Here is a 26,314-nt window from a genome sequence, read left to right as displayed (position 1 = left end):
TGTCGGAGAATAACCCCCCAGCCTTTTGCACTCTCAGACGGCGGCTGTAAGGGAAAGTCCTCTCATTCACTACATGCCACAGTGAATTCTATAACGCCACATTTACATTGTGGGAGCTGCTCAGTAACCTTGCACATTGCCCCGATACTGCTACTGGGCCAGATCGGATCCACAGTCAGATGATCAAACATCTCTAATCTGACTGCAAATGACATCTGATCATCTTCAACCGATCCCCCTGCGGTTTCGGGGGTAAGAATAGGCCCGCGGTATTCCTGCCTGTCGTAAGAGGCGACTAAAGAGTCTCAAACGTTTCGGCTTTAATGTAGTGGTCCCCCTTGGGGTTTGACCTCCATTTTTCAAAATTCTACAGAAGTACGAGCCTTTTGGAGAAGGACGCCTTACGTGGTGTATCACTGGTCCTCAGTGCACTAAGACCTTGGCACTCAGCATTGTAACGGCGTTGTAACCGCACCCACTATTGCTCAAATTGGGCCTAAACGCCTGATGGGTTGCACAAGTTACGCCCATAGTGCGTCCCCATCTGCACCTACGATCATCATGGACTTTCCATAGCACCCGAAATCCAGCATGGTAGCCAGCCCGTTATGGTGGGATCGTCATGTACCCTCTAGGTTGTAGCCCCCCCTGACAACACCGGGATCATACTGCCGATACCTGAGCTGTACCCTCCCCACGTCGGCCAGGGAGTAGATGCCCGTCTCCTTGGGGCATCAGGACTCCTGGCAATGGTCATCCTGCCAGGTGGCCCTTGCTGAGGGTGGGTGGCGACTGTGGGGAGAGCCCCTGGTCGGAGTGGGTGGTATCGGGGCGGACGTTTCGCAGATGAAACGTCAACATGTATCTGGTCGATCTGCGGCCGAGTCTTTTAAAAAAGAAAGGTACTGTCTCTGGTTCTGGTTCTCCTGCCCTTCCCCCTTGGCCACTCCCTGGGAGGAAAGACAGGCCCGCCAGCTTGGGGCGAAGTACTTACCCCGCTATTTAGTCTGTTCTCAGCCCGATGGGGGGACGTTCGCCACCTCCAAGCCAATGTTCTTTGTCCAGCATATCGAGGACATCTTCAGGGAAATCGAGGCTCTCAGTAAAATGCGTTCGAGGTCCGTTCTTATAAAGACCACCTCCGCCATACAGTCGGCGGCGCTCCAGGCGCGCGACCAACTAGGGGACATTGCAGTGTCCATTGTCCCGCATCTGGCACTGAATAGGACGCATCGGGACCTCCTGCTGCAATCTGATGAGCTCAGGGCCAACCTGGAGCGCCGAGGCGTGCATTTCGTCCTGAGAGTCCAGCGCGGCCCCAAAGACCGTCGCATTGACACCGGGGCCTTTATCCTCGCCTTCGAGGGGACATTCTCCCGGAGAAGGTAAAGGTGATGTGCTACCGGTGCGACGTAAGACCTTACGTCCCGCCTCCTATGCACTGCTTTCGGTGTTTGCGCTTCGGGCACATGTCGTCACGGTGTGAGGCTGAGCCCCTTTGTGGCGATTGTGGACGTCCTCTTTGTGAGGAACATACATGCACCCCACCACCTCGGTGCATCAATTGTCCTGGCCTCCTCTCGCCTAGATCTTTTGACCGGCCCACGTATGAGGAGGAGAAGAAGATTCAGAAAATAAAAACTTTGGACTGTCTCTCTTATTCTGAGGCCAGGAAGAAGTATAACCGCCTCCATCCCGTGACGTTGACGACTTCGTTTGCCTCAGTCATGTCCAGTCCTTCCACAGTATCCTCACCCCCTGTTCTGTCCCCCTCCACCTCCTCACCCCATCCGGGGTCTATGCCTCCACCTCCCAAATCCCTCCCTTCCAAATCCTCCTCCTTCGCGGCTGCTGCCCCAGGGGCCACCCTTCCTCCTCCTCCTCCCCCTGCGCCGCCTGAGAAGCGATCCTCTTCTCAGGCATCCATCGGGGAAACGTTCCGGACCCCGGCTTCTGAGGTCCGGTGTTCCAAAACGGACCCCGCGGGTGAGGAACTTCTTAGTCCAGCCCACCATCCTCGTGCCTCATCGGACTTCCAAGAAGGCCTCCAAGAAGTAGTATTTATCCCCCTCTCCACCCCGGCGCGTTTCGTCTGACGCTCCATCCGTGAGTCGCTGCTCCCGGCCGTCCTCAGTTTCGCCGGGACGCTCTGCTGCCAGGCGTTCAGCTGGCCTGTCGTTGGCGAATGATGCTGCCCGTCCTACGCAACCGAGGAATGCGGCCGCAGCTGGCGACGACTCGATGGAACAGGATCCGCCTCCCGCCGGTTGTAGCGCTGGGCCTCGAAACCTGGCCCTCTGCGGCCGTCGAGGTGACCAGCTCTTCACCCGTTTCGTTTCCCCCCTTTTTTGTTACTAGCGATGGCTTTGTTACATTGGAACATAAGAGGTATTAGATCTAATCGGGAGGAATTACAACTGCTCCTCCGCCTGCACTGTCCGCTCGTCCTTGGTCTCCAGGAAACCAAGTTGCGCTCAACTGACCGTATTGCTTTTACCCACAATACCTCGGAGCAGTCTGACCTCACCCCTGTGGACGGTATTCCAGCTCATGGTCGGGTCATGTTGCTCGTTAGGGACGATGTCTATTACCATCCCATCCCATTGACCACCATACTCCAAGGTATAGCTGTCCGTATTACTCTTTCTGCCTTTACTTTTTCTGTTTGTGCTGTCTACACTCCAACGTCCGCAGTTAGTCGGGCTGACATGATGCACCTGATTGTTCAGCTTAGTCCGCTGTTTTGATTGTTTGGCTACTTCAGTGCCCATCATCCCCTTTGGGGCTCTCCTGCATCCTGTCAGAGAGGCTCCCTCTTGGCGGATGTCTTCAACCATCTCAATCTTGTCTGCTTCAATATTGGCGCCCCGACTTTCCTCTCGGACTCTACTCATACCTACTCCCACTTGGACCTCTCGATCTGTTCTACCACTCTTGCCCGTCGGTTCTCTGACACCTATTCGAGCGACCATTTCCGCTGTGTCGTTCGTCTCCTGCACCACACCCCATCCCCACGTCCTTCGAGCTGGAACATACCGAAAGCTGACTGGGGACTTTACTCCTCCCTGGCGACCTTTCCGGACCACGATTTTCTCAGTTGTGACAGTCAGGTCGAATACCTCACGGCTGTTATCATCAATGCTGCCGAATGTTCCATTCCTCGTACTACCTCTTCTTCACGTCGCGTTTCCATCCCCTGGTGGAATGAGGCTTGCAGAGACGCTATCCGTGCTCGACGACGTGCTTTACGCACCTTTCGCCGCCATCCTACGTTGGCGAATTGTATTGGATACAAACGACTCCGTGCGCAATGCCGTAGTCATCAAAGACAACAAAAAAGCTTGTTAGGCCTCTTTCACCAGTTCCTTTAACAGTTTTACTCCCTCTTCTGTCGTCTGGTGTGGCCTGCGCCGGCTGTCGGGCATTAAGGCCCACTCCTCGGTACCTGGCCTGACTTCAGGTAATGAGGTACTTGTTGAGCCTGTGGGTGTCTCCAACGCCTTTGGCCGTTTTTTCGCGGATGTTTCAAGCTCCGCCCATTACCACCCTGCCTTCCTTCCCAGGAAAGAGGCAGAAGAGGCTCGGCGACCTTCCTTCCACTCGCTGAATCTGGAAAATTATAATGCCCCCTTTACTATGCGGGAACTAGAACGTGCACTTGCACTGTCCCGGTCCTCTGCTCCGGGGCCAGATGCCATTCACGTTCAGATGCTGACACACCTTTCTCCGGCAGGCAAAAGCTTTCTACTTCGTACCTACAATCGCGTCTGGACCGAAGGTCAAGTCCCCATGCGTTGGCGTGACGCCGTCGTTGTTCCTATACCCAAACCCGGGAAGGATAGACACCTTCCTTCTAGTTACCGCCCCATTTCTCTTACAAGCTGTGTCTGTAAGGTGATGGAGCGCATGGTTAACGCTCGGTTAGTTTGGTTAGTTTGGTTAGTTGGTAAACGTTGGTAAACGTTCAATGCGGCTTTCGTCGTCGTCGTCGCCGCCGCTCCGCTGTTGACCACAGTGACCTTGTCGACATTCATCATGACCAACTTTTTTCGAAAGCGCCAAACGGTAGCCGCGTTCTTCGATTTGGAGAAGGCTTATGATACCTGTTGGAGAGGAGGTATCCTCCGCACTATGCACAGGTGGGGTCTCCGCGGTCGCCTGCCCCTTTTTATTGATTCCTTTTTAACAGATCCAAAGTTTAGGGTACATGTGGGTTCCGTACTGTCAGACGTCTTCCTCCAGTAGAACGGAGTGCCTCAGGGCTCCGTCTTGAGCGTAGCCCTTTTTGCCATAGCGATCAATCCAATTATGGATTGCATTCCACCTAATGTCTCAGGCCGGCCGCGGTGGTCTCGCGTTCTAGGCGCTCAGTCCGGAACCGCGCGACTGCTGCGGTCGCAGGTTCGAATCCTGCCTCGGGCATGGATGTGTGTGATGTCCTTAGGTTAGTTAGGTTTAAGTAGTTCTAAGTTCTAGGGGACTAATGACCACAGCAGTTAAGTCCCATAGTGCTCAGAGCCATTTTTGATTACGTCTTGCGACCGGAGCATTCTACATTAGTCCCGTCGAGAGTCTTTATGCTGAAGCTGCCGAATTACCATTGACCTACTGGCGCGACGTACTGCTTTGTCGGTATGCCTGCTGGCTGTTGTCAGTGCCCGACCACCCCTCTTATCAGTCCTTCTTCGCCGATTCTCTCGACCGTCAGTATGGGTTTAACGTGTCTGCCCTGCTGCCCCCTGGAGTCCGCTTTCGTCGCCTGCTTCAACAATTGGATTTTGCCCTCCCTACCACCTTCAGAGAGGGTGAGAGCCCGACACAACCTTGGCTCCAGGCTCCAGTTCATATTCATCTCGACCTCAGCTCGCTCCCGAAGGAGGGTACTCCAGCTGCAGTGTATTGCTCACGGTTTGTCGAACTTCGTGCGCGACTTGCCAGTCACACCTTTATTTACACTGATGGCTCCAAAACTGACGATGGTGTCGGCTGTGCCTTTGTCGTCGGGGCCGTCACCTTTAAATACCGGCTCCTCGACCAGTGTTCCAGCTTTACGGCAGAGCTTTTTGCTCTCCATCAGGCCGTTCAGTATGCCCGCCACCACTGCCATTCATCGTACGTACTCTGCTCTGATTCACTAAGTGCTCTTCAGAGTCTTGGAGCTCCATATCCGGTCCATCCCTTGGTGCAACGGATCCAGCAGTCCCTCCATTCTTTTGCTGACGATGGCTCTCCTGTCAGCTTTCTGTGGGTTCCCGGCCATGTAGGAGTGCCTGGGAATGAGGCTGTTGATGCTGCAGCCAAGGCTGCAGTCCTCCTGCCTCGGCCAGCCTCCCATTGATCCCGTCATCTGACATTAGTGGGGTTGTTTGTAAGAGGCTTGTGTCATTGTGGTGGGATACTTGGTCATCACTTCAAGGAAACAAGCTCTGGGCCGTAAAACCGTTCCCAACTGCTTGGACAACCTCCTCGCGACCATCTCGGCGAGAGGAGGTCCTACTGACCAGTTTGCGGATTGGGCATTGCCGGTTTAGCCACCGCTACCTGCTCTCCGGTGACCCAGCCCCGCAGTGCCCTTGTGGTCATGCATTGACAGTGTACCATGTTTTATTGTCGTGTCCCGTTTTAGTCAGTCTCGTGTTGTCCTGTGTCTGCCATCTACTTTACAGGATATTTTAGCTGATGACGCTCGAGCAGCTGCTCGTGTTTTTCGTTTTATTACTTTGACTGGCTTGTCCAAAGACATCTAACTTTCACTTATTTTATCTGCATCTTTGTAAGAACTTTCTGGTGTTACCTCCCCCGCCCCGCCCCCCCGAGTTTTACTAGATTCTATGTGCTCCTATAATTGTGACTGGGCGCTAATGACCTCAGTAGTTGAGCGCCCTTAAACCAAAAAAAAAAATCTTCAACCGAATCTGGTGCGATGGCGTCTTTCCATCGCAATTGCGGGAGAGCACCCTCATTCCGGTGGTAAAACCCGTGAAAACCCGCTTGATGTGGATAGCTATCGACCCATCAGCCTCACCAACGTTCTTTGTAAGCTCCTGGAACGTGTGGTGTGTAAACAGTTGGGTTGGGTCCTGGAGTCACATGGCCTACTGGCTCCATGTCAGGGTGGCTTCTTCCAGGGTCGCTCTACCACTGATCATCTTGTGTCCCTCGAGTCTGCCATCCGAACAGCCTTTTCCAGGCGCCGAAACCTGGCTGCCGATTTTTTGATGAATGTAAAGCATGCGACACGACCTGGCGACGTCAAATCCTTCCTGCATTGTATGAGTGGGGTCCCATGGCCCGCTCCAGATTTTTATCCAAAACGTCCTCTCGCTCCGTACTTCCCATGTTCAAATTGATGCCTCCCATAGGTTCCATCCATATTTAGGAGAATAGAGTTCCGCAGGGCTCTGTATTGTGTGTCTATTTTTAGTGGCCATTAACGGTGTAGCAGCAGCTGTCGGGCCCTCCGTCTCATCTTCTCTGTATGCAGACGATACTCCAGTGCTGGTGTTGCTGAGGGTCGCCTACAGGGAGCCATTCACAAGGCGCAGTCATGCGCTCTAGCCCATGGCTTCCAGTTTTCCGTCATGGAGACGTGTGTAATGCCTTTCTGTCGGTGTTGTACCGTTCATCTGGAACCAGCACTTTACCTTAATGAGGAACCACTCACTGTAGTGGAGACATACCAGATTCTTAGGTCTGGTTTTCGACGCTCGTTTGACTTGGCTTCCTCATCTTCGTCACCTTAAACGGAAGTGTTGGCAGCACCTCAATGCCTTCCGCTGCCTGAGCAACACCAACGGGGGCAGATGGTTCTACGCTGCTGCAGCTCTACAGAGCCCTTGTTCAATCCCGCATTGATTATGTGAGTGTGATTTATGGGTCGGCGGCGCCATCAGCATTACGTTTGCTCGACCCATTGCACCATTGCAGAGTTAGACTAGCAACAGGAGCTTTTAAGCCAAGTCTGGTGAAAAGCATAGTGGTGGGGGCTGGAGTCCTTCCATTAAAAATAGGACGTGCACAACTGCTCGCCAGTTATGTTGCACACATTCATAGTTCTCCTGAACATCCTAATTACCGTCTTCTTTTCCCAACCACATCGGTTCACCTGCCACATAGGCGGTCCAGGTCAGGGCTAACGACTGTGGTTTGTGTGCGATTGCTTCTGTCTGGAGTCCTTCCCTTCACCACCTCTCCTCGAGGTCCATTAACGTACACCTCCGTGGTGTAGCTGTATTCTGAAGCTTCGCTTGGACCTTTCATGTGGCCCTAAGGACTCTGTTAACCCTGCGGCTCTCCACTGTCACTTCCTCTCAGTTCTTGAAGTGTTGTGGGGCTCTGAAGTGGTCTACACTGCCAACTTGATGGCTGATGGTAATGTTGGCTTTGCCTTTGTCCACAGAAGCCATACTGAACAGTATTAATTGCCCAATGACTGCAGTGTATTCACTGCAGAGTTTGTGGCCACATCTCGCGCACTTCAGTATATCCATTCATGCCCCGAGGAATAGTTTCTTCTGTGTACTGACTCCTTGAGCAGCCTACAAGCTATTGACCAGTGCTACCCTCGCCATCCATTGGTGGCTTCCATCCTGGAGTCCATCTATGCACTGGACCGGTCCCATCATTCAGTGGTGTTTATGTGGATCCCAGGACATGTCAGGATTCCAAGCAGCGAACTTGCTGACGGGCTGGCAAAACAGGCTGTGCGGAAAGTGCTTCTGGAGATGGGCATCTCTGAACCTGACCTGCATTCTTACTTATGCCACAGGGTTTTTCATCTTTTGGAGATGGAGTGGCATAACAATACACACAACAAACTGTATTTCATTAAGGAGACTTCGAACGTGTGGAAGTCTTCCATGTGGGCCTCTTGCAGGAAATCAGTTGTCCTCTGCTGGCCCAACATTGGCCACGCTTGGGCGACCCACGGTTTCTTCTTGCACTGTGAAGACCCGCTTCACTGTCGGTGCAGTGTCCGGTTGACAGTGGCCCATATTCTGGTGCACTGTCCCACTTTGACTGCCCAATGACGAAATCTTGAGTTGGCGGGCTCATTGCCAACCATTTTATCTGAAAACACCTCACTGGCTGATTTAGTTTTACGTTTTGTTCGTGAGGGTGGGTTTTATCACTTGATCTAAGTTTTAGTGCATGTCCTTTGCCCTCTGTGTCCTCCACCCTAGTGCTTTGAGTGGAAGTTTTAATGTGTTGCAGGGTGACTGGTTTTTCCTTTTTAGTCTTATGGCCGGCCAGCCACTGTAATCTTCTTTCTTGTTTTACTCTCTTCTGTTTCTAGCATCTATGTTGTTTTCTTGTCCTCTTTTGTTCCTTTTAGTGTTTGTTGCATTTCCTTCGTTCTTGTGGTTTTTCCTTTCTTTCTGTTTTGTGTTATATGTCTCGTCTGTTTTATTTGCATACTTGTGGCACTGTTGTGTTAGGAACAAGGGACTGATGACTGTGTGCTTTGGTCACTTACCCCTCTTTTTAAACCAACCACGCAACCAACCAACCCATTACCACTTGAGATACCAGTGTCATAAGACTTAGACCATCTGTCAGTATCCTTTCAGTAGATACCAGTGGATTACGTGTTAACGTGAGTAATATCTAATACTATCAATGCTTGTATTCAAGTATTCTTGAAAGCATGATTCTGTAACAGTTTTGAGACACTGTACTTGATCTATATATGGCTGACCTGTTTAACAACCCACCTGTTGATGTGGATGCTCTCTGCATTTTTTATTAATTTTATTTAGAATCATTGTCTGTAGCAGTTTATAGCTAGAACTAACGAGAGCTAATCGGATTTAGGAATTCATTTTTCTGTTTCCTTTAGCTCTTAAGGAATATCCCATTTTTGGAACCTGTTTTACTACCCGCAGCTAGCAGTAGATTTAAATTTTATAAACCATCAAAAGGCTTCCTGAAGCCATACTATGAAGCATCATAACAATAATTGGGTAGAAAAGGATGCCACGGATTTAGAGAAGTCTCTAAGGTGCTGTTGAATATATGAGTTGGTAATAAAGAAATTGCTATTATGTATGCCTTACTGCCCAGAATCAATGACCTATGTTATTTCCTCTTCACTGAAAGTGGATGTGTATTGTATTCATATCTTGCAAGAAGTTGTTTACAGTTTAAACAACTGATTTTTGTTTAAGTTTTGGAAGGTAAACAGCAGAACTTTCATTTCTGCATGTGTATTCATATTCTGAAAACCATATGACGTGCGTGGCAGAATGTACTTTTACCACACATTAGGATTCCTTCCCATTCCAACAGTGTGTTGTTGTTACTACTACTACTACTCCTGGTTTTTTTTAGGTAGCTGACTTGAGAGAATTTGAAGAATTTGTTGACATATTTCCTGACATAGGAAGTCTCGCACTGTATCAGTCAGCAACAAAACAATTTGAAGAATCAGGTATTCCTTACAGGTATGTTGGTGAATCTGTATTTTTTAATTTGTCAAGAAATTAAATCTTGTTTATTACAAATGGTGAAGTTCAGAGCTTATATTGTATATGAGTAACTAACTTTGATTTCTGGTAATTCACCTCAGGAATAACACTTGAAAATATTTATGTGGAATCCTACACTTTTGCTTATTTTGCAGGTCTTTACGAACTGAAATGGTGCATTGTTCATCTGATGTAGAGTATCTATGCAAACTTCACTGTATACGATTAGCTTTCCAGTATTTGTTTAGAGACCCTGGAGTTTCTAGATGGTTTGCTGATACGGGTCGGCAAGTTCTTACTGATCTTATTTTATTTGCAGACAGGGTAAGAATTGTTACCTGCTAATTGTAATAAGGCTTTAACTAATATTTCCTTGTTGTAAATAACTGGGAAAAACTTCTTTATTTTCACAGGATCCAAAAGAATTCTTGGTTGCCTATGAGAGTATGTTAGAATTTTTACATAATGAGAGCAACTGGGTTGAAGTTGAGCAGGAACTGAGTTTGAAAGGAGTTAAAGCCATGACATTTTATGATATAGTGCTCGATTATATTTTGATGGATGCTTTCGAAGACCTTGATTCTCCACCCTCCTCAGTTACAGCAGTTGTCCAGAACAGATGGCTCTCAAATGGATTTAAAGAAACAGTAAGATTTAATTTATTCTCTTTATCACAGACACAGTAGCCTCATTTGTTCACTTTCTAGCTGCCACTGACTTAACTGTCACTTTTGAGTTATGCACCTTTTAATACTTGAGAAATTAAAATCTGTTTGCTGCATTGTTTTCCTTTGTTTCTGGGGATGCACAAATAAAATTTTCTTTGGAGCCCATTATGATTTTTACTTCATATGATATGTCTATCAGCTACATACTTGCTGCAAATATTATAACAGCAAACATTTTCTCATTAAATTTGCAAATTGTTGCACATATCTCTTTTAATGGTATATTTGGTAACTGGTATGGGGGTGCTTCATCTGGTGTCAGCACAAGGGAAGACAAAACTCCCCTAATGTTCATCTGAAATTATTTGGGAAAAGTATGGAAAACCCTGATCAAAAGGGCTAGATTATGGAAGCAATATGGTATGCCCCTTACATGAACAGTTTTTGTAGTGATCAGTGTATTTATTTGACTTGACAGTATAGTATCAGTGTTGAATGGGAATGGAGTATTTATATGTGAGTACTGTTAATTTCCATGTTGCTTTTGGTGAACATTTCATCATACCACAATTCAGTGATCTATTGTCTTTCCATAGGGTTAAGATGTTTTGGGTTTTTATTATATTTCGTTGTAAACAGTGCTAAAAATTTGTGTAAGTGTACTGAAATAGCCTCCTCCCCCCCCCCCCCCCCCCCGCCCCCCCTCACACACATATACATTGTCACTTTGAAGTACACACATTTATTGCAATGGTTTGGAGTTGCTGAAATATGTTTTGATATATATTATAATTTGCATTGCAGGGCAAATGCCTCCTTTTTCTTCACTCCTTGTTTTGCTTGGTAGGTACTGTCCTATAGCTTTTAAGTAAATATCAAGTAAAATTCTGTATTTATCATCTGTATTATCAGAAAGGTAAGATCATTGCCAATTTTTATTTTCCAATTTTTTTCTGGAACTAACTGTTAGACATGCTAGTATCTCTGCAAGAGATAATAGCTATCTTCACAGCAACTTTCATAGATAACATCTGTGAATTATGATCAGATAGACTTGTTTCATGTATCAGGAATCTATTATAGCTATTGGGTTCAGCATTGGTAATTGTAAAATGAGTGACAGACTGAGAATTCTTGCTTATTTTAATAAAACTTTTCACAGTATTGTGAAAACCATATGTTTTAAGTAGAGTCACTCTGGTTTGAATCTTGTCTGATAATAAGTTAATTTTAAGTTCCCACAAGTTTTTTCTTCAAAGAGTATCATAGTTCACTGTTCGTGATTTGTGCAAATCTATTGAAATCTCAACATACTGCCCTGTATCCAGGTATTACAGTAAAAGTTGTTTGTGGCACATCTTTGCACCAATGGCCTTTTGGCAGTTTTCTACACAATATTAACTTTACAAACTGATGTTACTGGGCAGTTTCTTTTACAAATATGCAACAACCTTCATTAATGAACTTTTTCTTGCAAAAGTGTGATAGTAATTTGTAATTGCCTAGATATAACCTATATCTATGTACTTCATTTCATTTTCTCTGGTAACTTTGGGTTTTAAATTCTGTATCAGTGTTACCTATGGCTACCTGTAAGTTCAAAAGTTCATTTTATCAAGGACTGAATGTTTTAATGTTGCCACAAGCATACATAATGAGGTTGTTATTCCTTCTGTACTTATCTTATTGTCAGCTACCAGTGGTCCTCAACTAATAAATAACTGAAGTGGGATGGCACTTACATCTTCTTCTTCCTAAGTTGATGCCCATTTTGTGGCGTTCCTCCTCCTCCTGCTTCTTCTTCCTTATCTTCTTCCTCAGGTGATGTTACACCTGTAGATTTCTTCTTTCCTTTGGTCAATAATCAATCATTCAAATGCAGAAAGCACTGTTTTTGACTTTGCTACTCCAATTATGCTTCAATTTTCATCTCTCTATCTGGCTCTCCTGCTATTTCAGTTGCTGCTGTTGAATTTTCCTTGGTTTCTGAAGTGATTATTTCCTTCCTCCTTGGTGATGAACTCTGCTTTCAATCTGTTACACAAAGCTATTTTTCCTTTAGTTTCCTGATACACCCCATGCCTTGTATAATTATATCTGCTGAGGAGTGTATTGGTCACTTGTTGTGACATGATAAAACTCAGCACCTACTTGCATTGATTGGCTGTTTAATCTGTAGATACATTTGCTTTTGTTTGGACTGGTATGTATGTATGTATGTATGTATGTATGGGATTGTACATAATGTTGATTCCATCTGAATTGTCATTATTTCGTTATAGGTTTATGAAATAGCCATGATTCTTCTTTATTGTAACTATTGTTTGTTCCAGCAAGCATTACTATACTGCCAGTTTCAGTAATGTTCCTGGATCAATTTATTTAAATTATATGAATTATTAACTGTTTGGGTCTAACCTGAAAATTGGCCCAATATGCCATCAATCTCCCCCTGCCCTACCACCCCCCCCCCCCCCCCCCCCCCACCACACCACACACAAACAGCATTATTGTAGCCATGCCTACCACAATCGTAAAGGTTTATATGCCACCTAGCTCTGCAGACAATGAAGAGATTGAAGAAATGTGTGATGAGAGAAAAGAAATTATTCAGATAATGAAGAGACAAAAATCTAATAGTCATGGTGGAACTGGAATTTGATAGTAGGAAAAGGAAGAAAAGGAAAAGTTTTGGGTGAACATGGAATGGGGGTAAGGAATGAAAGAGGAAGCTGCCTGGTAGAACTTCGCACAGAGCATAGCTTAATCATGGCTAACACTGTTTAAAATTCGTGAAAGAACATTGTATATGTGGAAGATGCGTGGAGACACTGAAAGCTTTCAGATAGATTATATCATGGGAAGACAGATTTAAGAACCAAGGGTAGATGTGGACTCCGACCACAATCTATTGGGTATGAACTGTAGATTGAAACTGAAGAAACTGCAAAAAGGTGGGAATTTAAGGTGATGGGACCTGGATAAACTGAAAGAACCAGAGATTGTAGAGAGCTTCAGAGAGAGTGTTAGGGAACAACTGACAAGAACGGGGGAAAGAAATACAGTAGGAGAAGAATGGGTAACTCTGAGAGGTGGAATGGTGAAGGCAGCAGAGGATGAAGTAGGTAAAAAGATGAGGGCTAGTAGAAATCCTTAGGCAATAGAAGAGATATTAAATTTACTTGATGACAGCAGAAAATATAAAAATGCAGTAAATGAAGTAGGCAAAAAGGAATAAAAGTGTCTCAAAAATTAGATGCACAGGAAGTGCAAGATGGCTAAGCAGGTATGGCTAGAGGACAAATGTAAGGATGCAGAGGCATATATCACTAGGAGTAAGATAGATACTGCCTACAGGAAAATTAGAGGCCTTTGGAGAAAAGAGAACCACTTGTATGGATGTAAAGAACTCAGATGGAAACCCAGTTCTAAGCAAAGAAGGGAAAGCAGAAAGGTGGAAGTAGTATACAGAGGGTCTATGCAAGTGTGATGTCCTTAAGGGCAATATTATGGAAATGGAATGGGACATAGATGAAGATGAGATGGGATATATGATACTGCTTGAAGAATTTGACAGAGCACTGAAAGACCTAAGTCGAGACAGGGCCCCAGGAGTAGACAGCATTCCATTAGAACTACTGGTAAGCAAGATGTAAAAGTCAGGCAAAACACCCTCAGACTTCAAGAATAATATAGTGGTGCCAATCCAAAAGAAAGCAGGTGTTGACAGGTGTGAAAATTACTGACACTAGTTGCTTAGACGAATGGAAAAAATAGTAGAAGCCAACCTTGGGGAAGATCAGTTTGGATTCCGTAGAAATATTGGAACACATGAGGCAATACTGACCCTCCAACTTATCTTGTAAGGTAGATTAAGGAAAGGCAAACCTACATTTCTAGCATTTGTAGACTTAGAGAAAGTTTTTGATAATGTTGACTGGAATATTCTCTTTCAAATTCTAAAGGTGGCAGGGGTAAAATACAGGGAGCGAAAGGCTATTTACAATTTGTAAAGAAACCAGATGGCAGTTATGAGTCGAGGGACATGAAAGGGAAGCAGTGGTTGGGAAGGGAGTGAGACAGTAACACCGATGTTATTCAATCTGTATATTGAGCAAGCAATAAAGGGAACAAAAGAAAAATTCGGAGTAGGTATTAAAATCCATAGAGCAGAAATAAAAACTTTGAGGTTCGCGTGATGACATTGTAATTCTGTCAGACAGCAAAGGACTTGGAAGAGCAGTTGAACTGAATGGACAGTGTCTTGAAAGGAGGGTTTAAGATGAACATCATCAAAAGCAAAATGAGGATAATGGAATGTAGTCAAATTAAATTAGATGATGCTGAGGGAATTAAATGAGAAAACTTAACTGATGGTTCAGGTAGAGAGGATATGAAATGTCGACTGGCAATGGCAAAGAAAGTGTTTCTGAAGAAGAGAAATTTGTTAACGTCGAGTATAGATTTAAGTGTCAGGATGTCGTTTCTGAAAGTATTTGTGTGGAGCGTAGCCATGTATGGAAGTGAAACATGGACGATAACTAGTTTGGACAAGAAGAGAATAGAAGCTTTTGAAATGTGGTGCTACAGAAGAATGTTTAAGATTAGGTGGGTAGATCATGCAACTAGTGAGGAGGTAGAGAATGGAACTGGGGAGACGAGGAGTTTGTGGCACAACTTGACTAGAAGAAGGCATCGTTTGGTAGGACATGTTCTGAGGCATCAAGGGATCACCAATTTAGTATTGGAGGGCAGCAGGGAGAGTAAAAAATTGTGGGAGGAGAGCAAGAGACGAATACACTGAGCAGATTCAAAAGGATGTAAATTGCACTAGTTATTTCGAGATGAAGATGCTTGTATAGGATAGAGCAGCATGGAGGGCTGCACAAACCAGTCTCTAGACTGAGGACCGAAACAACAAAAAACGTGCCATCTGTACACTCTGTGGAACTAGATGAAAATGGTTTATAGCACAATAATAAGGTAGCCACATGTAAAATATATGCTATATAATGTAAACTGGATATTAAGTAGTGTCTCTTCATCCAAGGTAACAAGCTGTGTTCTGCCTAACAAGAATTAATTTTTTTTATTGCCCCACCCCCTTCCATATAATCTCATTGTTGTTGATGAACATTGATGTGATACAAACTGAAGTGTGGTAAGGAAATACTGTATAAACTTGACAGCCTTTCTACATGACCTAAAAGGTGTCAAGTGAGAAAAGTGAGATATGGGATCTACACAGGTGATGTTTTCGGAACATATACTGTTGGGCATACATAATCTCGTTCATGCTCAGAATATGCTAGGATTCTAAAGCAGATGGATGCCAGTGAGAGTGGATGTTACTTTTGTATATAATTTCTTTTAACTTACTTATAGAGAGGTGTGACATGTGCTTTCTTTAAATCACTAGGCACAATTTTTTGCTAAAGTGCTCTACAGTATACTTTAATTAAAATTGGAGCCAGCTCAGCTGTAAATTCTAGTAGAATGTGACAGACCCAAACAATATGCACTAATTGTTCCAATGTGCTTCACAGTGTGTAATTGGTTGCACCTTGTTCCATCACTGGCTGCTGGAATAGCCATGCCATTTTTTTAAGAGGTATCATTATTTCCATTTTAGTGGAAGACAGCATGTCAAACATCTCTTAATGTGTTGCTTGGTGAGGCTTACGAAGTTGCCTAGATGCTATACACTGTGAACAGAGGGCTCAACCACCATAAGTACTCAGCCTACTGGCCTGTTCTCCAAAATATTCAAGGCTGTCATCTTAAGACACTTGAGTGCCACAGAATTGTGACACCAGAAGTGTTTAAAATCCCTGATACACTTTTGAGGCATACTTCATAAGAAATTCAGTGAGAAGTTATTTCTCAATACATGCATTCTAACATTAAATTCCTCCTGATAAGTATAATGATAGAAACATACTTTATTGTATTTGTAACTCTTCTTAATGCCAGATATTGAATTATGCAGGTTGATACATACCTGATGCTAAGGTATGACTAGCAGGAGTGGTGGTAGACATCTGTGCTGGGGAGAGTAGTGTGCCAGGAAGAAATGGGGAGTAAAGGTGGTGTGGTGATATGTAGTGGGATGTAGAAAAGTGGCTCAGGAGTATGGAAAAATGGGAATAAATTCAGCTAGTAATGGGGAATCTGAATCTAAAAGTGAGAAGTTATGGAGTGTAGAAGATGGGTGTAAAACATGCAAGGTTGGAAACAAAAGACAAAAATGCCGATATCCATTCATTCCATGTCAGTTAATACACTTCTACAAACTGTGGAAGGCGTTCATGTCACAACTAATGATGTCAAATTAACGGGAAAGATAAAACATTGAAAACTGTAAAGTTTCTTAATTTTTAATAGTATTCTCACATAGATACTTTTTTATGTAGCATTCTGTGGCTGCTTACCCAGAAACAGTTATGAGAAAATGTGAATTCTAAACTTTATTCCCAACTTAAATCTAAAATAATTCCTGATAGTGTCTCACATGTTCATTATTCCTAATTTTATTATTGTTTTGAAGGTTTGCTCATTTTAGTGTAAAACAAAATATTTCCTGTTTTCCTGAAGACCTGATGCAAATTATAGGTTACACATGTGCATTTTTTCATTTATTCTTGTAAATATTTCTTTACTAATAAATGGAATTTGCAAAATTACAGGCTCTTGCTACTGCAGTATGGTCAATACTGAAAGCAAAACGCCGGATACTGAAGTTTCCCTATGGGTTCATGGCTCATTTCTATGCAATTTCAGAACAGGTTTCACCTCTCATGGCTTGGGGTTACCTTGGTCCTGATGAAAATCTAAAAGAAATGTGCCATGCTTTCAAGGTTTGTAATTATATTTGTTTCTTAATGATGTGGTTTCTGTTCTATATTGCTTCATTTAGCACAGCACATACCTAATTTCAATATTTTAAATAAGTTTCCATGCAGTGATCTGTGATAAATTAAATGACCTGTTTAACTTTAAGCAGAGGAAATTATTTTAAGATAAAATAGGAAGGTGGATATGTTGGCTACTGATTTAAGACAATTACTGTATACAGTGCAGTTACGTGTTATGAAACTTGCAAGACATCACCGTCCACTATTGTAAAGGTTTCCTGCATTGTTAAAAGCACAGTTCTCACTTTTGTCTCCTTTGCATACTCTGAAAATCTCTACATCTTGGAGTGACTGGAATGCTTGGCAAATTAAATAGTTAGTATCACTTGTTGGTATAATGCTCTTGAGAACACAAGGTCTTTTACATGTTGCCAAAAGAAAAAATCATGGTGGCCACATAATTGGGCTTCTGCTATCAATTCATCAACCAAAAATAATTTTGCTGAGACAAACAAAGGAAAAATATGCCATACCTCAATCTTCTTGAACCACATCAGATGCCATGTTGCTTCTACACCATTCTGGAAAATCTGCTTGTGTATGTAGGAGGATGTCAGAGTACAGATCACCATTTAATTGTTTATACAAAAATCATTGCACAAAGAATGTCAACAGGTATTTATGCTCAAGATTTGGTGGTTGTCTTTGATTTAACAAGTGAGAGTTTTTTGTGACCTGTGTTGAGTACTGTGAATATTTACAATGTAAAAGATTGAAAAGAGTACTCATGTACTTGTAATTTGATGAGTTGGAAAGTTCAAGTTTTGATTCTCATATGAACTGCAGAATTTCATTGTACTTTGGAAATTATTTGTTCAATGCATGATAGATATGAAAGGGATATTCATGTGAAGCATCATGCAAAATTGTAATGATTTTACTTTCACTCACCCCAAAACCCCTTCTATATATTGTGTGGAAGACAAGGATTGAGATTCATTACTGCAGGAATCTCAGCACTTCTGTAATCTGTAAAAGGTCTACTGACTTGTTAGCAATGATTGTGAGGTGTTTGCATCCAATTGGTGAAAATATGCTGTGACCAGTAGGGGCAAGCTCAGTACATCTCTGCATAACTCCACACTGTAATTCTGACAAAATTCTTAGACTCTGTACCTCAACCATTAAAGCTGATTAACAAGTGGGACAGAAGGATCATGAAGATACTAAAAACATACCTCACTAACATCCTAGGATTGAACAAATATGCCCTCATTAAGCACCAAATGTATTCAGCATCCACCTCTGTAGTGTTACTGCCTACAACACAGGGGGCCGGGTTAGATTCGTGGCAGGGGACTGGGTGTTGTGTGTCCTTAAACATCATTTCCATCATAAATGACTCAAAAGTCACCAATGTGGTGTCACCTAAAAAGGACTTGAAATACAGCAGCCAAACTCCCCCAAATGGGGTCAACAATGCCATTCAATGATTACATTTTTCACTGTAATCAGTATGCAATTCAATAGATGTAAATGTGTAGGATATATGGGTACTAAATACATTTTCTGAAACATGAGATAATATTAGACTACATATTATCAGCTGCAAAAGCCTACTTAAAAAGTTCCAAGAACTGGTATTAAGTGAGAAATCTGGGAATATACCACTGATCAGCTAGAACATTATGATCACCTACATATTAGCCAGTGTGCCCACCTTCGGCACGGGTAACAGTGGTGATATGTCATGTTGCAGAAGCAATGAGGCCTTGGTAGATCACTGGAGGGAGTTGGCACCACATATGCACACACAAGTCACCCAATTCCCATAGATTCTGGGAGGGGGGTGATGAGCTCTGACACCACACTCTCACTTTCCACATGTTAGATTGGGTTCAGATCTGGCGAGTTGATGGGCCAGCACATCAACTGGATCTCTCCACTGTATTTATCAATCCACTATATCACACTCCTTGCCTTGTCATGGAGCATTATCTTGCAAAAAAAAAAAAAAAAAAAAAAAACCTGCCTCTGGGTAACAGGATCATCATGAAGCAATAGACATGACCTGCAACCAGTTTACAATACTCCTTGGCCATCACAATGCATTGCACAAACTCCACTGGATCCATGGAGCCACCACCAACTTCTTTCTGTTCTGCAGTATGTGTCAAGGAACTGTTCCCTGGAAAACGATATTCCACACCCTTCCATTGGCATGATAAAGGTATTGGGATTAATCAGACCTTGTAACCCTCCACTACTGTGCCAGTGTCAATGGTCACCTGCCATTCCAGTTGTAGTTGTCGATGTTAACATTGCCACATGCATGTGTTGTCAGCTGGAGAGGCCCACTGTTATTAGTGTTTCGTGGACTATGTGTTCAGACAAACTTGTACTCTGCCCAGCATTAGTCTGATATTAATTCCACCACAGTTCACTGTCTATCCTGTTTTACCAGTCTACCAAGCCTACATCTTCAGACATGTGTAATGAGGGGTGGCCACACAACATCAAGACATCTGGATGTGGTCTCACCTTGGTTTCACCATGTGTTGAAGATGCCACAGCACTCCTCAAACACCAGCTATGTCGTGCAGTTTCTTAAATGCTTGTGTCAAGCCTCCAGGTCATCAGTCTGTCCTTGGTAAAACTCGGATCACACGCGTTTCCCATTCTACGGAAGACAACGTACTCACTGAAACTTCATGCATCTAACTAGCAGTAATTCCTTGCAGGTGATGCTGCTATTGCCTGTATGGGGTTATGCTGATACTAGGTTTGTGATCATAATATTCTGACTGATTGGTGTATCACTCCCACAGTGACTGTAAAGATGGGACTAATCAGTGTGCACAGACAATTTAAGTAATCATTCTTCCCACACTCTATACAAAATATGGTACTCTTCACTGTTCTGAAGAAATTCTCATTTTTTATTTTTTAATAAATGAGAAGCTGCTCAAAGTATAACTTTGTCCTGAATATTAACATGCACAGCATATCTCTTACACAGTGAGAAAAAGTAATAAATGATAAATTTTGTCTTGTAGTACCTTTCAGCAAATGTGGATTCAGCAAATTCTAAAACTTAAAAACTAGTTTGATGACATTAAATCATTTTCTGAAGTTACAAGACAATTGTAACTGGTGATGAGATGGTGATCTATGGTTATTATGGTGAGGCCAAGGTTGTCTGAACAACGTGTTGGGACAGGTCCTTGAAGAACAAAAAAGCTTGTCCAGTCATGTAAATGTTAGCCATGCTGATAGTTCTTCATAACCTCGAAGGATTAGTTAGTCATGAATTCATGCCAAAGGGGTAAACTGTTAATCGATGGTACTATTGGAAGGTGCTGTGATGCTTACAAAAAAAATAAGGAAATGGTTTGAAATATGAGAGAATTCATGACTTCGCATCATCATAATGCACCCACACATTCATTCTTCTTGGTGCATGACTTACACAGAAAACTAAATCACTATGCTGCCTGATAGTCCAGTCTCCAGACTGGGCCCCTGTGGACTCTACTTTGTTTCCAAAATTAACACCATGTTGAAAGGACAAAGATTTGCAACGATAGCTGAACAAAAATTTACAAATGGCACTTTGTATGCTTCAGCAATATGTGTACCAAGAGTGCTTCTGGAAGCAGAAACAGCATTGAGAGCAGTGCATCAATGACGAAGGAGAGTACTTCAAAGGAGACCTTGTACAATAAGTAAAAGATAACTGTAGGAAATATTTTGTGGACAAAGCCCCAGAATTTTTGAACAGACCTTGTAGAGTATGTGTAAAATAAATGTACAGTAAAGGAAATAGGATTGCATTTTTACACTCACAAGGTTATTATATACATTCTGTTACAATGTAATGTCTAATATTTATTGTGATCTTTAATACTGTTCATATGGTCTATACATATGTGTGAGATACACATTTAAACAATCTAAAAGAAATTGATTCCTTTTTTTTTTTCTTAATTGATTTTGGCAGCTTGTTAAACCAGCCCCCCCTTTCCCCCCCTTCCCCCGCCCGTATCCCCCCCTTCCCCCGCCCGTATCCCCCCCTTCCCCCGCCCGTATCCCCCCCTTCCCCCGCCCGTATCCCCCCCTTCCCCCGCCCGTATCCCCCCCTTCCCCCGCCCGTATCCCCCCCTTCCCCCGCCCGTATCCCCCCCTTCCCCCGCCCGTATCCCCCCCCTTCCCCCGCCCGTATCCCCCCCTTCCCCCGCCCGTATCCCCCCCCTTCCCCCGCCCGTATCCCCCCCCTTCCCCCGCCCGTATCCCCCCCTTCCCCCGCCCGTATCCCCCCCCTTCCCCCGCCCGTATCCCCCCCCCTTCCCCCGCCCGTATCCCCCCCCCCTTCCCCCGCCCGTATCCCCCCCCCCCTTCCCCCGCCCCCCGTATTTGTTGTTCCAGTACCCAGTGCTTTGTGATGAATGCGTTTTTGAAAAGTCGGCATCCTTCCTGAATTCCCTCTGAAACTAAGTGTTATACATAAATGCCTTATGTAAATAATTACATATGTGGATGAAAGTGTACAGAGCTATTCTGACAGTAATTTTTCCTATAGACTGTAAACAGCTTTGCGTTTTATAATCAAGAACTATACATATAATGAAAACTGACCCCCACCCCACCCCACCTCCATCTGGAAATATTATCAAAGACATGCCACCAATACAGGTTTATCCCTGTTTACTGTAGTGAGAGTAATTTTGTAGGTTACTAAGACATCTGCTTGCCTTAGTACAGATCCCACAGTGAACAGTCTGTTGCTATAGAATGTTAAGACATGGTGATACAATTTTCATAAATCTTGGTATCATGGTATGTCCTCCCAATGAGAGGCTACTAGCTTGGTTAATCTTCTCCTTGTTCATAACTTTCTTTGAGGGCATGTGAACTGGGTATGAAAGCTTAGGTCTGTGCCTAATCTTATGGTGCTGCCTCTGTCAACACAATGGTAACAGTGAACATAAGTTTAATCATCTTTCAACCGGAGGGCAGTGAGTTAATTGCTGCTCAGGACTGTGATAGTGAGCACTCTCATTGATGGAACACACTTGGAATAGCTTACTCTAAGAAAATATAAATGTTACACAATATTATAAATTGAATATTATGGTGATCTGTCTGCACAGTGTCTGTCTGTTCCAATTTGAAAGCTGGTTGCAGTTTTTACCCTTCTGTTTGCACTTGTTAATATTCATTTTACTAGCTGGAATTACTGAATGAGCAATTTTTTCATGTACTGCACATTCAACATTACTTCTTCTGTTACCAGGACCATGTTGTTGGATTCCTTGTGGACATCTTCAGTTTCCAGAAATCTCGATTTACAACTGTGGAAGAGCTTGCTGAAGATGTATTAAAATACGCAAAAGGAAGGGCAGAAAGTCTAAGTTTAAAGATGTCTTTACAAGATCAAATAGGTGTAGATAAACTGAATATGTCATAGATTGTAATGGATGTCATGTGTCATGTAGATGGAGTTTAACAGTATTTGACAACTTAGAGTATTACATTTATTATTAACAGAAATTGTTATAGTGAAACTATTAGTCACCAGTACTCACTTGTATGTTCTACACAGTGTGGTGCTGCATTGATAAGTGAAAATGTAGGATGTGCAAACAAATTGTTTCAATGTTAGGATTGTGATGTTGGCTATATGATTTTTATGAACAATCATTCCAGTTTAAAGTACATAATTCATATTATTTTCTCATCATTATGTGAAAGTGACATCAAGAGTCTCAGAATTAAGTGGAATCTCAATTTTTTTGTTTTTGTTTAAAACTTTTACAGAAAACTGTATGGAATAACTATTTAGTGACATGTTCAAATGTATTGTGTTTCTAAAATTGTTTATTTTTTAGGGTTTTGCAGACATTTATAGAGCAGGGTTACAGTTGATCAAGTCTCTTCTCCCCTCTCGTCCTCCTTCTTTCTCTTCTTTCTCTTCTTCCTCTTCTTCCTCTTCTTCCTCTTCTTCCTGTTCTTCCTGTTCTCCCTCTCTCCCCCTGCCTACCTTTTCTTTTCTGTATTATTTGTCTATCTGGAACTAAGTATTACAGTTTCTGGTGTACCATGTCTAGTAATGTGAGTGAGTTTAGGAAAGAAACTGCAACATGTCACAAATTTTTATTTCTAGTTCTTTTTGATGTATGTATGTCGAGTGGAGGTGTTCACGAGCAATAATTCATTAGCACTTACGCATGAGTATCTTAGTGTGTGTGATTTATATTGTTGTGCTGTGCTGTCATATTATTAATAAACTGCTTTTAGCATTTTGTAACAAAATTGATGTTGAAGAGGTTGTCTTAAGATATAAGAAATTATGTGAAAAGTGGTATTAATGAAATGACAAAGCACTAATCAGACATAAAAGACAAATAAGCCAGTCTAAGGTGTAAATTTTATTGCAGTGAAAAAAGACTGCTTAACTCTTTATTAACATCAGCAATGCTTCTGTTGCATTTTGGTCAATGTTTATTATGTCTTAGTGTAGGTATTTTTCAAGATTTTGTGAGGGATATGATACTTTCACTTTACAGAAAAAATGGTTGCATAAATTATTACAAAAACACTGTTTATAAAGAGGCAAAACAAGAGGCTGCAATGCATACAAAGAAATCTATCTGGTTCTCATGTAAGGCTGTGGCAAAAAACTTCTAGCAACAAACATTTCTCTTAAACAGCAAATTTCCTTCAAAATATTAACATAGATGATGATTTCCATTATGTTGACTAAACATGTGAATGTAATTAAAATTGTGGTGTGTAAGGAAATGGTTCAAAACAAAACAGTTATATGACAAAACTGCTTATTTTTGAAACTTTTGTAAGGGCAGTGCAAACTCCTTCCTGTGAAGTGTTCCATTTTTGACTATAGCAATAATTAAGAGAATAAGTAAAAGTATTTAACATTTATCTAAAGCCTTGTGAATGTTGCATCAATTCTACCATGTAATGGAGCTAAGAGGAAACAATTCTGCAGGGGATATTGCATTGCAAGGGAAGGAGCATTAAAATGAAATGGAATTCATTTGGAATGGGTGTAGTGCAAAACAGTTGCCTGTTCACTGTGGGATAGGCCTTCTACTTTTCTTAAGTCTCTCTCTCTCTCTCTCTCTCTCTCTCTCTCTCTCTCTCTCTCTCTCTCTCTCTCTCTCTGTGTGTGTGTGTGTGTGTGTGTGTGTGTGTGTGTGTGTGTGTGTGTGTGTGTGTGTGTGTGTGTGTGTGTGTATTCATATCTGCAAAAAATATCATCTAGCATTGAAACAAAAAAAATTAAATGAAGTAATATATCTGAAGATTTAAAAGGGAAAAGTGACATTTGTCACTCTTTCAGTATAGTATTGACATGTTGCCTCATCTGCTGTGAACTATGTTTTTGACATAGCAGTGTGCTAAATAGATGTTTCCATTCCATGTAATGAAGAGCAGCAGCAAATTTTGTAAGGCACCAAAACAAAATGGTTCACATTGAGTTGTGATAGCTGAGCTTTGAATGTATCATTTGTCATTTTTCCAATCTCGAGTAAGAGTCCATTGTCTCTCTTTATTTGAGACCTCTGAGTTTTAATGTAAGACTTTCCTGAAGAGTACTGAAAATAATCGCAAGATTACATTCCATTACTTAAGCTTTGGTCAGCAAATATACTTTTCAGGGAAAATGTGTGTCTGTCCTTGTATCGTTTACTGGTACCTAATTACAGCTACAAACTATTGTATTATGCTTTTAATGTATTAAATATTTCTTGGTTTTTGAAGGAGTCTTATTCAATTTTAAAATGCCATGGACTAAATTCCCAGTAAGGTGTCTGTAATTATAGTAATTGCATCCTACTCAGCAAATTCAAAAACTGAAGCCAAAGATAGAAATATTTAAAATCTCAAACTATTGGTAAACTTTACCATTAGCTTATCTTTCTGTGTGTGTCATTAGAGGCCATTTACAGTTTAAAATTCTGTTGTCATGACTTCAGAGTGGAAAAACAACTGGAAAAGAATGGGGAAGAAAATAAAAATTTAATTTGCCAAAGGAACACACTTAAAATTTGTCTAAAGTGGTTTATGGAAACAAAATGTCAGCATGGTTCAGTGGGGATTTGTATCTTGCTCCTCTGGAAAGTGTGCGTCTTAACTACCACACCATTTCAATTGATTGTGAAATAATAGTACTAATAATGAACAAATGAGGGAATCAATGTATAATTTATCTGAAAATACAGCCATACTGAAAGTTATCAACATAATTTGTCATAACTTACATTTTATATTCAAATTATGGCCAGGTAGTCGGTCCCTTGCAGACACACACCACATTTGTGCTGGTGCACCATCCACCAGTAATCAGTAGGTGAGAAGAAGATGTGTATTTAATTTTCATATGTAATTTTTCTTAAGGCATTGATGTTTGTAGCTGATAACCCACACAAGAGTAATATATTAAATTGACTTGTTAACAGTGCTTAGCAGAGACCATACTGGCAGTCCCTCACTTAAAGCTATTCAATGCTACACTAAGACATTCATTCATTCATTCATTCATTCATTCATTCATTCACATGTAAATCCCATCATTACTGGAACAAGTAAACTCACACATTAACTGTCAAAGCCTTCACTGCAGTCTGATTTTCTAAAGAGCACAAACAAATTATGGCTAGTGCTAATCTAAATATTCTGATAATTAAAGAATTGGTTCTAGATTACTTTTACATAAAAAAACCTTTTTATTGAAAAAGTTAACTGCTACCCATCTAACAATACTATGTTCCTTTTTTTGTCTGTTGCAGTCTTCAGTCATATGATTCATTGGATGCCCTGAATGTTATTCCATCTTGTAGAAGCCTCTTTCTCTGTGCGTAAATACTGCAACCTGCATACTTTTGAATCTCCCTGCTGTATTCATGTTTTGTATCCCAATATTTTTTGCCTTACCTCCCCCTCCCCCTTCCCCTCCCCCTTCCCCTCCCCCTCCCCCTCCCCCTTCCCCTCCCCCTTCCCCTCCCCCTCCCCCTCCCCCTTCCCCTCCCCCTTCCCCTCTCTACTTTCCTCCATTGCCAAATATGGTTCCCAGTTTGATGTATTACGATGTGCGTTATATCACAGTCCACCATAAATTCCTTTATGGCAGTTCAGTTGAGTACTTTTTGCTTACGTGTGTGTGCATTTTATATCATCTCTACTTTGGCCATTGTTTGCTATTTTGCTGCCCAAATAGCAATGCACCTCTACCATTTTTAGTACCTCATTTCCTAATCTAATTACATCAACCTCATCTGATCTAAGCTGACTACATTTTGTC

General features: G+C 42.5%; 1 protein-coding gene across 1 annotated transcript in view; it reads left to right on the top strand.

Annotated features, from left to right (window-relative positions):
• The window catches only part of LOC126271993 (mitoguardin), a 1,260,603-nt gene extending 1,235,830 nt beyond the window's left edge, over positions 1-24,773 (top strand). The window contains exons 6-10 of the mRNA XM_049974476.1: positions 9,331-9,443; positions 9,623-9,791; positions 9,881-10,114; positions 16,822-16,992; positions 22,283-24,773. Of these exons, the coding sequence (XP_049830433.1) occupies positions 9,331-9,443; positions 9,623-9,791; positions 9,881-10,114; positions 16,822-16,992; positions 22,283-22,456 (861 nt within the window). The 3' untranslated portion in view covers positions 22,457-24,773. The remainder of the gene's footprint in view (positions 1-9,330; positions 9,444-9,622; positions 9,792-9,880; positions 10,115-16,821; positions 16,993-22,282) is intronic.
• The last annotated feature ends 1,541 nt before the right edge of the window (positions 24,774-26,314 follow it).

Source organism: Schistocerca gregaria, chromosome 5 (assembly GCF_023897955.1).
Source record: "Schistocerca gregaria isolate iqSchGreg1 chromosome 5, iqSchGreg1.2, whole genome shotgun sequence".
Classification (NCBI taxonomy): domain Eukaryota; kingdom Metazoa; phylum Arthropoda; class Insecta; order Orthoptera; family Acrididae; genus Schistocerca; species Schistocerca gregaria.
Note: the sequence above shows the minus strand (reverse complement) of the source record. Positions and strands in the feature narration are given on the sequence as shown.